Here is a 15766-nt window from a genome sequence, read left to right as displayed (position 1 = left end):
CACACCACTTTGGCCCCTGAACAGGAGTGGAGGCTGTGCAAGAATTGTCCTGTGTATGAATCAGCATTTGGGAGTAATTTTTAAATTGATTAGTCCCCTAAAAGAAGCAACTGATATAACAAAACCAATGCTTCTCATAAATCCTTTGTTTTGAGTCCCATGAGTAGGAATATTTGGGCAATATCAGTAAAGACTGGAAGCATTAACTGTGGTTGGGTAACACGTGCTAAGTCTAGGAAGTGTCCAGCTTCTGAGAGCAACATGTTTGAAGAATGGCACTCAGCAAAGCAACACCGTAAAAAAAAAAAAAATCTGCTTTGAATAAATTCAGGCTGAGATGTTTCTGCATCTATCACAGAACAAAAAGTCTGTGCATTTTGCAGGACCATGAAGGAAGGAGACAGTTCTTTCTAATATTTGCCTTCTGTCTTATCTTTGGTACCTTTCTTGTCCTTCCTGACAAGAATCTGGTTGTACCTTCTACATTTGGTGCTCAAACTCATGGGCAAGAGATACAGGAGAATAAAGTGAATTCTCTGCACCTGAAGAATAATTCTCTTGTGTTTATTATCATGTCTTGACTGAGATGCCTGTTTATAAGTCTGCATCTCTTTCTTTCTATGTAGTTAGAAAAATTTCCACCTTTGCAGGAAGGGACACATTATTCTTAATCAAAACTTGAGAATGTGGCAGGAGGAGGTGCAGCTGCAGATGAGCATTATCTAATTCACCCATCCTGTCATGTGAACATCCCTGCTTAATTTAATACAATTATTTCATCAGTGAGGATAATATCAGCAGCATGATTCATTTATACAACATGTTTCACAACTGCCATTACCTCTCGGCTTCTTATTATCACTATTGATAATTTCACCATGAGTGGCTTCAGAGGAAGGGGAGGGAATGTGAAGAAAGCTGCCAGTATATTTGTGTGAGTGCGTGGACAACTGTAGTCTGGAAGGGACAATGATGCTGAAGGATTTTATTTGCATATATGCGGTAGTACCTCTGTTTCCGTTACATGTTGGTTAGAGGTTTCTGGATGAGCAAGAGACTTAATGTATAAGCAAGCCACTGATGGGCTGCATTGTTCAGTGTGCAACAATAGCATCTTTGTCTTCTGTACCAGGCACAGCAGTGAGTGCTCTGTATTTTGCATTTCTGTTGAAATGAAGATCACCAAGAAACAGAAACAGGGTGGAGGAATGAGGCTTTGTTTCTGGTGAGGTGGTAGGTGCATTCTTTTAGAAACCCCCTCTCCAGCTCCTTATTTCTACTCATTTGGCTGTAATTTGTACTGTCAAGGTCATTTAAATAGGCAGCAAGATGTGGCAAATGTGTTCCCAGAGGTCATGAAAAGCCTCTTTAGTAGAGCATGCTAGGCTGTGCTTATGCCAGGCCATTTAAGCACATTTGTATAGCCAGTCAGATGATACACAGAGTAGTTCATAATTTTGTAATAAACCGTACAACCTGGACCTTCAGCGTGTGCCACAGTGGGATGCACCACTTGGATTTAAATTACAGTACAATAATTCAGTAACTTTATTTTAACAGTATTCCAATCTTTAAAATATGTGAAAAGAAGTTAGATTATAAAATCCAGATCGTCTAAGTTCTTCCTCCCCACACACCTTCTTTTCAGTCTCTGAGACTAGTTCATTCATCTGAGCTATCGGTCTTCTATTCATTTCTTAGTGTTGAAATAGCACAATTTTTAAGAAGTGATTCACAGACATTCTCAAAATCAGATTTCAGTCCCTTCTTTCTACATATTCAGATATAAAATAACCTTTTATCTTAGGAGGCAGTAAATAGAGACAGCATGACTGAAACATTAAAAAGACATCATTTCAGCCACCTATTTGTGACACTGTTTGGCTGTGTGAGTCAGAAATCCTAGGGCAATCTGAAACTCGCTACATTACTGTATGACCATCACCAAATCCTTTCCTTTTCTCTCTCATTTTTCCTCCTATATTAATAAGCGATTTGTGTTCACCTAGGATTGTATGTTTTCAAAGGACCATACAAACCTTATAACAGCAGTGTTAAGCATACTCAACTTATCAGCAGTATTTCTACTTAAATGTTGCTTGTCAGACACTTATGTTTGGGGATTTCCAATGTCTGATGCTTAAATACGAAAGCTCAAAGTTGTACAAAACCAGGTAGAATGAAGCTACAAAACTCAGCTCTTGAATATTCTGTATATCACCCAAATTTTGATGTAGATGAAGGGTTCTTCTTTCTTCCGTCTTATGTCTAGAGATCAGGTGAAAAAAAGAAATCTACATCAAATCAAGGATCTAATGTTCCATAAGCTCCAATGTTTTGGTTAATGATAGCCTTCCAATCCTGGGAAGCAAAGCACCAGCTTGCCCTAAAATAGCAACTACAACCATTCTGACACTGCTGTGATACAGGGGATGGGAATCTCTTACCAGTGGTTTGTTCTTGCTGTGGGTGCTTCATTTTGTTAGCCCCCCATTGCCCCTCATTGTGTGTTTTTGCTTATGCTTTATTCTCTACATTTATTTGTGCATGTGTGTGTTTTGTTTTGCTAGACAAATATGCTACTTTAAAGGAAATATTTCATAACCTTTAATCAAGATCATATTTTACTTTCATCACATCTGTGTTTATATTATAAGTCTTTTGGGTCTTAATGTCCTCTGCTCTAAGTATTAATCGTTTTGGCTGATATATAAATAAATGTTTGACTTTTTTTAACTCTTTAAGCAATATTGGCTTGAAAACAATTCCTTACCAATGGCATCTGAGAATAACTGCATGTCAGAAAAAGGCAGGGACCAATTAATACTGAGGTTTTTCTAATAAAAACTAAGTGCAGCAAGTAGTTCTAGGTTCTGTGCCCAGTATCCCACTGCTTAAAATCAAATCTCCTGACTATAAAGATACAGTCTACCTGGAATGAATATGCTACATCTATTTTTTATTATTATTGTTACTCTTATTTGTCCTAGCTGTCTTTGTGCTGCAACTATATGGAGTCTTGACATACCTGAAAGTGAAGCCTGCTAATCTATAATGTGGCAGAATGTTAACTGAAAGATTTTATAGTCAAAAACAAAATTAGGCCAACACCCAATTCTCCTCTAAGTTACACAGGTGCAATTCAAGAATGAAGACGGTGCAGTTCTTGGTTTAAACTAGAAGAGCAGAGAATAGGAACTCATCCAGAGAATTTTGAATTTGTCTGCAGATAGGATAAAGAGTAAAGTGGTTTACTGAGTATAGAACTGAAGGTCCTAACAGTCATCTTCACATTTAACACAATTGTATATTATTACCTGTCTTCCAGATATTTTTTAGACTTGCATGGAATAAATGGTTCCACTGTGGTTAAGGGGATAACTTAAATTATTATCAACTCTTGATTCAGCGTAGGATTTCTAAACTCTCTGCCTGAATTTTTTACATATTTGAGTTCCAGTGAGAATTTCAGAATGTTCTTTGAAATAAAAGAAGTAAAAAAGTTATGAAGACCAAACAGTGAAGTAATATCATTTTGTAAATACGTATAATATCGGAAACCTGTTTACTTATTCCGTTATATGAGAACCAAGATTCTGTGACCCCCAATTACTTTTCCATTAGCCTGAACACACAATGAAAGTGAATGAAGGGGCAACTTGGAATGACGTTTATCAGCTCTGGAGCTGTCAACTTCTATTACTTCCACAAGACCTTATACTTCTTGGCTTCAGAGAAGCTGTGCTGACTTGAATGAAGAAGAGCATTCTTACTACCGATAGTAGTTACAGCATAGACAGCTTCATCGTAGGATGCCTGCAATTGAGAAAACGCCTCCCCTGTTTCTAACTTGCATTAAATGAAACCAACACCACTGTTCTGTGGTGGATATGCGCAAGACTTCACCTTCATACCAGGCTAAAAAAGTGGGACAGAAGAACTGAGGAAAGGGAGAGGGAGCGAGGGAAGAGAAGGAAACTTTGTAAGGACAGGCTAACCCAGGGATTAAAGTGTGAGTGAGAGCCCTTGCCATCAATGATTTTGTTGGTCCACATGAACTGAAGTGCTGCTCTCAGACTGATTTCCATTGGCCAGAGGGTAAGCAGCAGCTTTTACTACCATATCTGAAACTAATTAGCCCCTTTTGTTGACACTTAGAATAGAGGTCAAGAATTGAATATACATAGAAACTAACCCTTCTTGAATTGAACTGGAACAAGTCTGTAGGCAGGTTTGCATTGCTTCTGATACTGTCTTTCAAAGAGATGACTTTGCTCTTCAGGGATCCTTGTCTGGCACAGGTTAGTCACTGTGTTTGGTTGGTTCACTGGTTAGTTAGAACTTAGACTTTTATGCAACTGTCTCAGTACTGATATAACAATATTATAGTTGCACTGTTGTGGGATTTTTTTTAATTGAAATCAATGGAACAGCAGAGCAAGTCCCCTTCCATTTAATGTATTTTAATCTATTTCATTCTAATACAGTTGGATTTGTATTTCTGTAAAGAAATGAGTGCCTTCTTATAATGTCAAATGTTGATTGAACTGGGCAACATTTTAAACCCAGTAGCTTAAGTCTCCTAGAAGATCAACAGAACTCTGCCTTCTGAGAATATAATAGATGAGTCTGAGAGTACGACCAATTTAATCCATTGTTTTTTCCCCTTTTACTGTTATGCACAAGTTGCAACTAGGATGGCTTAAACACCACTTTAAGGATGACACCTTTGTCCACTATGTTCTTGACACAATTGTTTGCCAAGCTTAAATTTATTTTTGACTGACTACTACAAAAGTCTTTATTTTTTTTTACATTTTTTTTTTACAATTACTTTTGTCTACTATTTTACTACTTTTGTCTACTACTACTGTAGTCTACTACTAAAAATGATCAAACATAACAAAAGTGCTTAGCTCAGAGCTTGCTTCTTTAAGGTAATTGAAAAGTTATATGACAGTACTTTGCAAAATTGTCTTGTGTTTGGAGACATACATCTAATCATACTTCCACATGTGACAGTTGACTATAAAATTCCTTTACTGCAGCACACCACTCTCTGTGGAAAAGAGTCAGTATTGTATGATAGTAGTTGCAGATACCTTAGCAGTAACAGTAAAGCACTCAAACATTGTACATCTAATTCCAGTCAGCATTGCATTGCTGTGAGTCAGGAATAATTTTTTAAGAGTGAATGTACTTACAACTTACGGAGATCAGAATCAACTTCTTCAGTGCCTGGAGCTGAAATAGCATCGTGTGTTGTAGCACTTCCTTTTGCTTAAGGGATGGTTTTCCGAAGTCAGTTTGAGAGGAGAGCAAAGCTGATATCTACATGGTTCTAATACCATATACATTATTTCTGGTTACTTAAAAGTCTGTTAAAGTGATTTGTAAAGTATCCCCTTTGCTGAAAAGGTTTTTCTCCCTTGCCTGTTTGTTTTTTGTTGTGCATTTTTTTTTTCCTTGCTATTATGGTCAAAGAAAAGCACATAACTTTGAATTTTAATGTATTCTATAGCACTGTCTGTTACTATATATAATCAAGCTAGGTTTAGGAATAATTCCAATTACCCTGCAAAAAATGTCACCCAGATATTCTGGTTTTGCATTGTAATGATTACTGAAATCTTGAAATCCAGCTCAGGAAAAGATGAGAAAATAGAGGGTCTTATGCGGAATGATCCAGGTTATTGTTTCAAATTTTGTGGAAAGAAATTGCAGGTTCTCCCTGCACTCTTGTTGTGGTGGGAAAGAAGTGTTATGTTTCTTACGATATTTTTGTACTTGCAATTCTAAGCCTGGAAGTTCAGAGGAAAGGATAAGTTTAAAAAAAGAAAAAAACGCAACAACAACCAACAACAACACCAAAGGCAACAAAACAACAACAACAATAAAGCCTACTCAATCATTTTTGCCCAATTTGGATGGTAGTGGTTGAATTTTAAGTAAAAATTCTCTCCATCCATATTAAGTTTAAAATAAAATAATAAAATAAAATAATAATAAAGTATAACTGTTAAAATACTCTTAATTTTCATCATAGAAGTACTAATATGAAGAGTTTCTTCAGGGACAGTTCTTAAAAACAAAGTGCAAATGGAGAATGTTCTCTGATTATATCATGCTCATTTACCAATCCATCAGTCACCTCAGTTCTGATCTGGAATGGCAAGATAGTATCACATTTGATCTTAATAAGTATCATACAAGCTTACAGGTTTAGAGGTTCATGTGAGCTGAAAACAGCTGAATTGCTTGGATGGTGGTGTGCCAACAGCAGTTTTTTGATAACACTCTTTTATCTTCTGCTCATCATAGGATGAAGTGGCCCAGCCTCTGAACCTTTCAGCCAAACCCAAGACATCTGATGGCAAGTCTCCCACGTCACCCACCTCTCCTCATATGCCAACTCTGAGAATAAATAGTGGGGCCAGTTCACTAAAATCCTCTGTGCCAGCAACATTAGCTAGTCCTTCGGCCAGAGCTAACACAATAGGTAAGCTCACTTTCATTTGACCTTCCTCATAATGGTTAATAGGTGTTATTTGAAAATGGGCATTTATCAGACAGCAGTGTATGAACTGTCAGAGGCTGACCATAACACTGCATTTATTGATGCCAATAAAGAATCTTCAACAGACATACCATTTCAAGAGGAGTATCTTAACTTTTACAGACTCGGAAAACAAAATCATGTGTTATTTCACATAATGCCTTATCACATAATGCCTTAATAATGGTCAATAAATGCTGTTTGTTTAACAGCATATGTTAAAGACAGACACCTGTCTAATGGCAGGCACTAAAGATAAGTGATATTATACCACATCATCTTAAAAAAAGCAGGTGATGAATCAAATTAAAAAAAAAAAAACATTAAATGTCTACATATGCAAATACATCTTTGCCAAAATACAGGTTTAATGTTTAGTCCACTAAAAAACTGCATGGTCCATTATTTTATCTCAGTCTAACTAGCAAAACAATTACCAGCTTCATTCAAAAAAAAACAAGATTTGTGATGTATCTTGTGAATAGTCTTGACTGGCTGCTTTTAACATTGTGGCAGAAAATAGCATTAATTATTCCTCCTGTCAATATTACCTCTTTGCCTATAGACCATTTAAATAATAATGGTCCGAGCAGTGATTTTGCAAGTCCTGTGTGTTAAAGGGACTGCTCTTTGCATGTGTATAAGTAAAAAATGTACACATCCCATTCTTCATCCTTCTAACTGAAACATTTTATTCCAAGAAGTAACCAAATGTAATATGAACTAAGATCTCAGTGTATAAATCAAGTTGTGCTAAGGGAATTGATGTAGACTGCTGTACCTTTGCTACTGTGAAACATCTCCAGTTGGCCACTTTCAGAGGTGGCACAAAGAATGAATGAAACTGTGAGTCAGACCTACCAGAAGCAACTTCCGTGATATCTCAGTGTTGTGTAGTGAAACTATTTTGTTTCTCTGTGGGCCTCTTCCAAGCTCTCTGTAGTCCATGTTCTACCTGAACGGTTATGTTCAGAGTTCAAAACACTGTGCATACAAGATTATTGCTAATGTTGATGAGAGTTACGTATATCAGACAGTAAATATGCTCCTGTGCCCTATAGAAAAGAAAATAACTTTATTTGTTATGACAAGTTACAACTCTGTAAATATTTCATAAATATCCCGTCATTAATTGTTAATGCATGTATTGTTCTTAATAGTCCTACACTGTTTAACACTGGTAGATAATAACATATTTCATTTTTCATTTGGTTGGCTCTACTGCTCTCCATGTACAGTGCACCAAATTTCAGTATTTTCACATTAAATTTTTTGTCCTCAAAAGACTGAGCACCACATTAAGATGAGGTATTAAGCACCTGACCTGCATCTCAGTGGCAGGACATCTCTTGTTCTCTCCTCTTCAATCATTTTTTGCTACACACCTGATGTTTTTCATAGGTTTGAGACCCCTGCAATTTACTTCTTTTAACAAAACGCAGATTTTGAAATGCTGTACCTGTAATGAGTGATAATGTAATTGGATAAAAGCTGTGAGGATGAATGAAGCTTTAAAGGTCACTCTTGCAAGAAGAATTAATGTGTTATACCATTAATAAACCACGGAAAACTGTGGAGAAAAAGATAACATACTTAAGTTATTGTTAATGACATAGAGTTCACTGCTGTTTATCTCCTAGCTACAAATATAGAAAGTGACTTTTTGAGGTTGCTGAACAGTATAACTGTGCATACAGTATATATAAGATAAGGCATCTCTAACTGTGGAGCAGGAACTGGACAGACATAGCCTACTTCTAACAAAACTGTATTCTTTGTGGAGGACTACAAGAAGAAAAGGCTTATGAACACTTCACAGAGTCCATTCTTGCTAACTGCTGGGTCAGGTCCAACCAAAATTATAGCTGATTACCATGTTGAAACCATCTGGTGATCTTAGAAAAAATGAACATAAAATTTTAAGTCACCCTCCAGTAGGAGCTACACCACAAAAACAGCTTGATAGCATTTTAATAAAGGTACTATGAGAGACTGGTATACTTTTTATCTTGAGAGATGGATCTCTCCAGGAAAGGTCACTGAGAAATATGCAGTCACTTGCCAGGGAGTTATTTCCACCATTTGAATGATTGGGACTGTCAATGCAAGAAAAGGGTTGTCTGCCCTAGATGTGCCTGGCCCACCTTGCTGGGGTGTAGCTGAGCTGTCACCTTTCACTGCCACTAACTTCAAATTAAAACCATTCTCTGAGAGCAGTTCTTCAGGCCGCTTGGTTCCAGTGGCATGGAGAAATGCTCATGTATGTTCTGCTTTGTCTGGGGAATATAAACTTATACCTTCCTGTGATTAAAAGTGTAGCTGCAGTTGGGCATACACATACATAATACTTTTCCTTATAGTGTATAAATTATGCTGCAGACTGAACAGTCACAAATGTCGTGACTTCATGTATGACTTTAAATCCAAGCATTTCTTTGTGGGAACAGGCATACGTCCGTGTACTAAAAACAGAAATGACTTCTCTCTGCCCTTTGCCATTATCTTCAACATCTCTATGCTAGTTTGGCAATCCTTGTAACTAAGTGCATTTTATGTAATGCGGTTCCCCTCTCTGTCAATAATTCACCACCTACCCTAAACAACAATAATTTACATTCAACTCGCTTCTATATTAATCATTTCCCTGCACACCAGCGTCTTGGCAGCTACTGAAAAACATAAGGAGAGCTTGCTTTTATTCACTGTCATGTGCCAAACTGTCTCAAAGATAGCAGCATTCAGGAAAAGCCAAATAGTCTGAAGAAGGGCGTGAATTCCAGTTCCTAGGCAAATTCAGCTGTATTACAGATTGAAAGTATTATACCTAGCCTAATCAAGAGCACAAGCAGCAGTAATACTACTGTTTGTTTGTTTGCTTCCTTTTTAATTTATTCTGACTACATACAAGCTTCATCAGTAACATACGCAAAGTGGGGAAGAAACCAAGCAAGTTGTTAAAATGGATGTTTAAAAAAAAAAAATGAACTGGTAGATATGTGTTGGTGCAGGTTATATCCTTTCTTACACTGGGAAAGCTGGAATTAATGGAATTCTGTTGGCTGGGAGTTGCTGAACAGGGACAGTTGATAAAAGCAACGTGGATCAAGTTGGTTCACTTAAAAGTCTCAGGGTAGTTAGCCAAAAGCTACCCGTTAGTAAAATTAGCAACAGTCAAACCGCACAGAAACTTTTCTTTTTAGTTTTTGCCCACTGTGTCTGTAATCTAGAAAAGACAAACAAAAAAAAAAAACAATCAAGCCCAAACCCCAAATGAAATCCTCGTAGCAGTGCAGCACTGAACTAATCTGACATCAGCTTCTTCCCCTGAAATGTTTTAAGCAGCAAGACAATGTCCTACGTTTTTTGGCAATCAGTGGATCAGATAGAAGAGTCTAGCAATACAACAAGGATGTGTAATCTGACATGATTAGACAAGGCTCTTTAGGAACAGAACATTCATAATTGAGACAAAGAAAGAGTATTAATAACACTTTCCTAACACGGCAGTTAGCCATTTTATATTTCCTTTCTTTAATCTTAGTGTTTTTCAACAAATCATGGGATTTAATAGCGTGTTTTGGCAGATTAGAGGATTTATGGCCCAGATGTTTTTTGTTCTAAAAATGGATTAGGGTGTAAAGTTTGCTGGAATCCATGGAACATGTTGAGGCAAGCCGGTCATTTTGTGTGTGATTAGTGCCTGCCTTCTGTCTCACAGTCCCTCCATCTGTCACAATTCACCAATGGATCTGGTTAGATTTAGCCTCATGTCACAAACAGAAGTCCCTTTTCTGGGCAATTTCATATTACAGATTCATTTTATGCCATTTTTATGCCCTAGTTAAAAGACAGAAAGAAGTGTGTGTGCATGTGCGTGTATGTGGAGAGGGGGAGGGAGATGGGTAGATATTAGCCTCTCTTTTAATGTTTGAAAAATAGACTGGGGCTTGGAGTCTCCCATCAGTATTCTATCCTGCAAATCACATGCAGATCATAATAAGTATAATCTACAGTACGCCGAAGAAAAAAAATGACAAAGTGTCACATTTAAAATTAAATAGTATTAGCTCTGCTGGTGATGCTTGTAACATTTTAAAAGGAAATAATTCAGCGACTACTAAGGCTAAGCCCTAGGCTGTGAATTTGCAGCAAAACAGTGGACGTTTGACCTACTATTAGTGGCGTGAATAGGAGTGGGAATGTAGGTCTGTGTAGCTGTGGTTTCTTGTGCAGTTCTGAATGACAGGTGGTGGTGGGGAGCAGGCAGGGGATGAGGCTTCTCTTCCCAGCCATTATGTTTCATATCTATAGCAAACCACCGCCACCTGTGGTTTATTGTAATGTATTCACAAGTTTTAAGATGGGGAAGAATAAAACCATCTATTTTTAAGAGTTTGGGATTGCTGGCATGATCAAAGCCTCCCCTAACTCTTATCCAGTTACATCCTGCTGCATGCAAACCACAGAGCTAACCTCTGCAGTGTCAAGGAAATACTGAAACTAATGGGATCAGATGTCACGATGATGATTCTGGCACTGATGTTTCTCATGTTTTATATCCAGGTGACTCTACCATAACAGTAACAGAATTACAAAGCTTAGGCAGGTTTGTGGACATTGCCTTTTAATTCTTTCTCATGAATAATGATGAAATATTGATGAATTTCATCTATGAAAGCTAAAGTGTTTTCTTGTAACTTTCTTTTTTTAAGACATCCTTTCTTCTATCACGTCGTCAGGTTATTTAAATGACCACGATGCTGTTACCAAGGCAATCCAGGAGGCCCGGCAGATGAAGGAGCAACTTCGGAGAGAACAACAGGTGCTGGACGGGAAGGTGGCTGTTGTGAATAGCCTGGGTCTCAATAACTGCAGGACAGAAAAGGTCAGTGTCTGAGCCTTCCTTTGCAAACCCCTAGAGATTGCATTTGCCTTTACTGGCATAGTTTCTTCCTCCCTTTTTTCCTCCCTTTATTTGCTCTATTTTCTTCACAATTTTAAAGAAAACAGTTGCTTCTTTCAAAAAAGCCAAAGGAAAAATGAAAACCACAACCAAAAGTTGACATGAGAGAAAGATGTGGAGAAACTTTGGGGAGAGCGGGGAGGCAGCAGAAATGGTTAAAGCCCTCATAAGAACTTTGGAGGCCACTAATTCTCTGTTCCAGCCTGTCAACATGTATTATGGCAAGGTGATATTGGAAATCTCTGGGTCTAAGTGGAAATCTTGCTTTATGGAAATGCTTACATGTGTTTGTGAGATGAGCTGGATTTGAAAATATTCAAGCTTCTTTAGGAGCATAAGCTTTGCTGATAGTCAGGCTCAGCTTCTGGGTATTTAGCCTTGTGAGGTTGTCATATATTATATTTTGTGACCATTGCAATGTAGCACTGTCATGTCACGTTAGATGACTTAACAGAATTGAAAAAATGGAGAATTGACAACACAAAATGCACCAAATGCTTGCAGTAAAAATGTGGAAGCAGCAGAATGCATGGGCCTTACTGCCTTCCACTTTTGAGCTGGCCTGTGAAGTTGTACTGTAACAACATAGCGACAGTAAATATCTTTAGAAAATTTCTATGTGCTCTATCTATCGCATCTGCTGAAGAGAGTGTGATCTGCTTTTCTCTGGAAATAGCTGATGTCTTTCCATGCACTGTTTTGGCTTGCAGAGAGTAAATACATCAGCTAGTCCGTGCTTCCACGTCTACAGTAACTGTCCTTATAATCCTGCTGTTTAAGATACACATCCCAACTCCTGCGTGTGTCTCAACATTATGTGCATAACAAGACTTCCTCCTCAATTGCTCTCTTCCTTCTGCAGTACCTTCTGAGATATCACAGCTTTTATTGTTCTGTACAGCTAAAATGACTGTTGCTGCATATGGTGCAAACTGAATTTTACTGAAACCTCTTCTAGGGCTTTTCACTGTAGGGCCTTGTGTGAATTGCTGAGATGGGCAGATAAATAGAATGAATAAAAATGATCAGCTATTTAGCAGAAACTTGAAAGTCAGTCATCCTAGGAAGCTTGTGAGTCAACCAATATTGTCCAGAGTGAGCAGATTGCTAATTTGGATAGCTTTCCATTTTCCCTGTTTTTAGATGGAGTTTGATCAATAAGCTGTGAGAAGCCAGCAGTCTGGGAAATGAATGTTAAATGTCCATGTGAGTCTCTCACTACTGTACTTTTTTCATCAGCCTGTCCTGGGTATAAGTGATGTAGAAATGACTCCAATTTCATGCACTTTCTGGAGAGGAAGGGGAAGGAAAAAAGAAGTCAGTGTAATAGGTATCCGGCAGCACATACAGTCTCTCTTGTAAGAGCATTGGTACTGGGAGAGAGAAAGAAAGAGAGGGATGGAGTATGTTTACGGCATTTCACATAGAAGAGTACCAGAACGGAAAAGGGAAAAGCAGGGTGTCAGATACAAGAAGAAGTGATCACAAGCACAAAGGAATTTATATTCAAATATTTAAGCATTCTTGAAAGGATGCTCGGAGCAGAAATTTCTTTTCTCTGCTCCCCATGTAGAAATGACTTTAACACTCAGCCAGATGCTAATGCAAAGTGACTCAAGCTATTCCTCGCAAGCATAGCTAAATTGCCGTTATTTGTTAAGCGCATTGAATTCAGCTGTGGATACAGCAGTTGGTTGCATTCAGAAAGCATCTGTACCCTTTTTTTTTTCTTTCCCCCCTTTTTTTTTTTTTTTCTTAATCCTCCAAAGCAGAGACAACTCTACCTATCTCCCCCCTCTCCTCCCTTGTGCTGGCTGGGAATTGTCAAGTGACAACCGACCAAATCCTTTTGGACAGGAAGCCTTCATCCTGAGTTCTATATACTTGCAAAGCAGGCCTTGTGGTTGGATCAGGAAGCCCATTAAAAGCACTTTGATGGTATGGAAATTCATCTTCATGAAGCACCCAGGCCCCTAAGCAGCATGCTGTTTAGCTGTGGTTACAGATCAGTCATTCACATCGGAGGGCAGTAATTGTGCTGACGGCTTGTTCAGCAATGGAAGTACATAAAATAATCCCAGGCCCTCCACCATAGCATTGCGAGTTAATCTTCTTTAATACAGATCAGCTGTTGTTCTAACACATGACTTTAGGCTGGCTCTAGTGACTCTGCACAGCCTTTTGATTAAGTAACAGGAGTAGAACCATCTGCATTCACTTTATTCTGTTACTTTCCTATTGTTGGGATTCTCCTTGCCCCTTCTGTTTTCACTTCTCACCCACAACCTGGGTTGAAGTTTATTTTCCTCTCTAATTCATGCCTCCTGATGGGCTTGTGGAGGGCACGGAGGAGTTGTTTTACATGGTAGCAGAAAGAAAAAATTTCAGCTCAGTTGAAAATTTCTCTAAAGCAACTGTAGGGTTTGGGTTTTCTGATGCAATAAATGCCCAAGCTTTCTCAAGGGCGCACCTATATTTTAATTTAATTTAATCTAATTTTATTTTATTTTTTAATTTTATTTTAAAGTGGAGACAGGGAATGACAGAACCAAATCTGAGATCTCCTTGACTATAATGGCATTTGGGTTGCTGGGGTGACCGCTTAAGCCAATAAGCACTAGTTAAGAAGTTGCACTTCTTAGGCACTTCTTGTATTTCTTAATTTGTTGTACGGTCTCCTGAACTGTCTCTTGCATCTGATCCCACAAAGGAAAAGAAGGAGGCTGTGAAGTTCAAGCACACGTTCTCCTTCCCCATATAGGCTATATGCTCTAGGCCATCCACCAACTAGCCAGCTGTGAAGTTCAGGTCCAGACTAACACACCAACTTCTCTAAGGTTTGTGGCTGTTTGACCTAGGACCTGACTTAAAGTTTTCTGTCTTGTGAAGAGTAGGATTTCAGAGGAAGGCAGGTGTTGCCATTTTGAATTAAATTTGATACTGGTTATGCCTGTTTTCAAGGAAAAGAAAACAAGGTAGTCGGGAAGGTGTGTAGTGACAAAGAGAAATGTGGCAGCGTTACCACTGCAGTGCCCACCAGGGTAGTCCCTGAGCTTCTGGGATGTTATGTTTGCTCACTGGTTGGTTGCTGACAGTGAGATTTTGGGGTGGTGGACAGGACTAAAAGAGCTAAAGTAGCTGTGTGGACATGGACATAGTTTAATTAGAAATGTATGTTACATTGATACTTGTGTAGAAGAAAGATCACTCTTCTTCCTTCAGAGTTATCTCAGTCTTTATGTGCAACCAGTACTGGGGCTATCTCAGGTTTTCCTCCCTTCTTTGCTGTGGTAGTTAGTGTAGCTGGGGAGGCTTGGATCTCTGAGACCTCTTGAGTCTTCTGTTGCTATTGCAGCCTACCAATGAAGGAAGTTCCGTTATGCCTCTGAACATGTAACTTAGTCTATCAGTAGCGATTTATCTGCAGGGGTGGCTGGGCAGGCTCAAGACTGGAAATCACCTTTGGGAGCCTGTTAAAGCTCTCGAGCCTGTTCTCCACATGTATACATGACCTGTTACTTAGCTCCTGTTCCCAGACAGGTTGATCCTTGTGGACAGCCAGATTAGCCAGCTGTAAGGCAGTAGTCAGACAGGAATTTTGTAGAACTGGAGAGACACTGTATAAAAGGAATCATAAATGAGAAAAGATTTTCAAAAATGGCTAGGATGATTTGGTTGAGTCACTTTATGGGCATCCAACTTGGACCATCTTGAGGGATTTGATTTTCAGAGGATTACAGTAAAAGCCATGAACATCATGATGAACATGGATTTTACTAAAACCTATTTTAATTGCAAATGCAATAAAACATATTTTTACTTTACTTTTCTTGGAAGCATTTCTGTGTATAAATGAGAAGTGTGTGTGTGTTTTTCTGGTTTCTTGGAAACCCAGGAGCATAGTTTTATTTGTAATTGTCATCTACAGTTAATTATAGCTTGATATGTACTATACATAAACAATGTTACCTATTATACATGTAGCTGAGAGCACAGATTGTCATCTAGTGCAAACACCACAATGGGCAGCATTAGAAAGTGGACTCTACTATTTGCTTGGCCCCAAAACTGCATGTTCCTCTGCAAATGAAATGTACACAGACACAAAGAACCAGCATGTGAGTGCATGCATACAAACCTACAGCACACTCTTGCACAGATACACAGCACAAACATGCACAAAGCTCTCCAGTAATTTTCTGACTGTAGTCAGAGTTTCAAACATTCATGTATGCACTTGGGTAACA

At 38.4% G+C, this 15766-nt stretch overlaps 1 protein-coding gene across 10 annotated transcripts in view; it reads left to right on the top strand.

Moving 5' to 3' along the window:
• SOX5 (SRY-box transcription factor 5) overlaps window positions 1-15766 on the top strand; it is a 645390-nt gene that overhangs the window by 602642 nt on the left and 26982 nt on the right. For 7 of the 10 annotated variants that reach the window (XM_040565762.1, XM_040565757.1, XM_040565750.1 and 4 more), the window contains 2 exons: window positions 6322-6499; window positions 11269-11441. In XM_040565762.1, coding sequence (XP_040421696.1) covers window positions 6322-6499; window positions 11269-11441 — 351 coding nt within the window. The remainder of the gene's footprint in view (window positions 1-6321; window positions 6500-11268; window positions 11442-15766) is intronic. The other 3 variants (XM_040565774.1, XM_040565743.1, XM_040565735.1) reach the window with 1 other exon arrangement.

The sequence above is a fragment of the Cygnus olor genome, chromosome 1, assembly GCF_009769625.2.
Source record: "Cygnus olor isolate bCygOlo1 chromosome 1, bCygOlo1.pri.v2, whole genome shotgun sequence".
NCBI classification, from domain to species: Eukaryota; Metazoa; Chordata; class Aves; order Anseriformes; family Anatidae; genus Cygnus; species Cygnus olor.
Note: the sequence above shows the minus strand (reverse complement) of the source record. Positions and strands in the feature narration are given on the sequence as shown.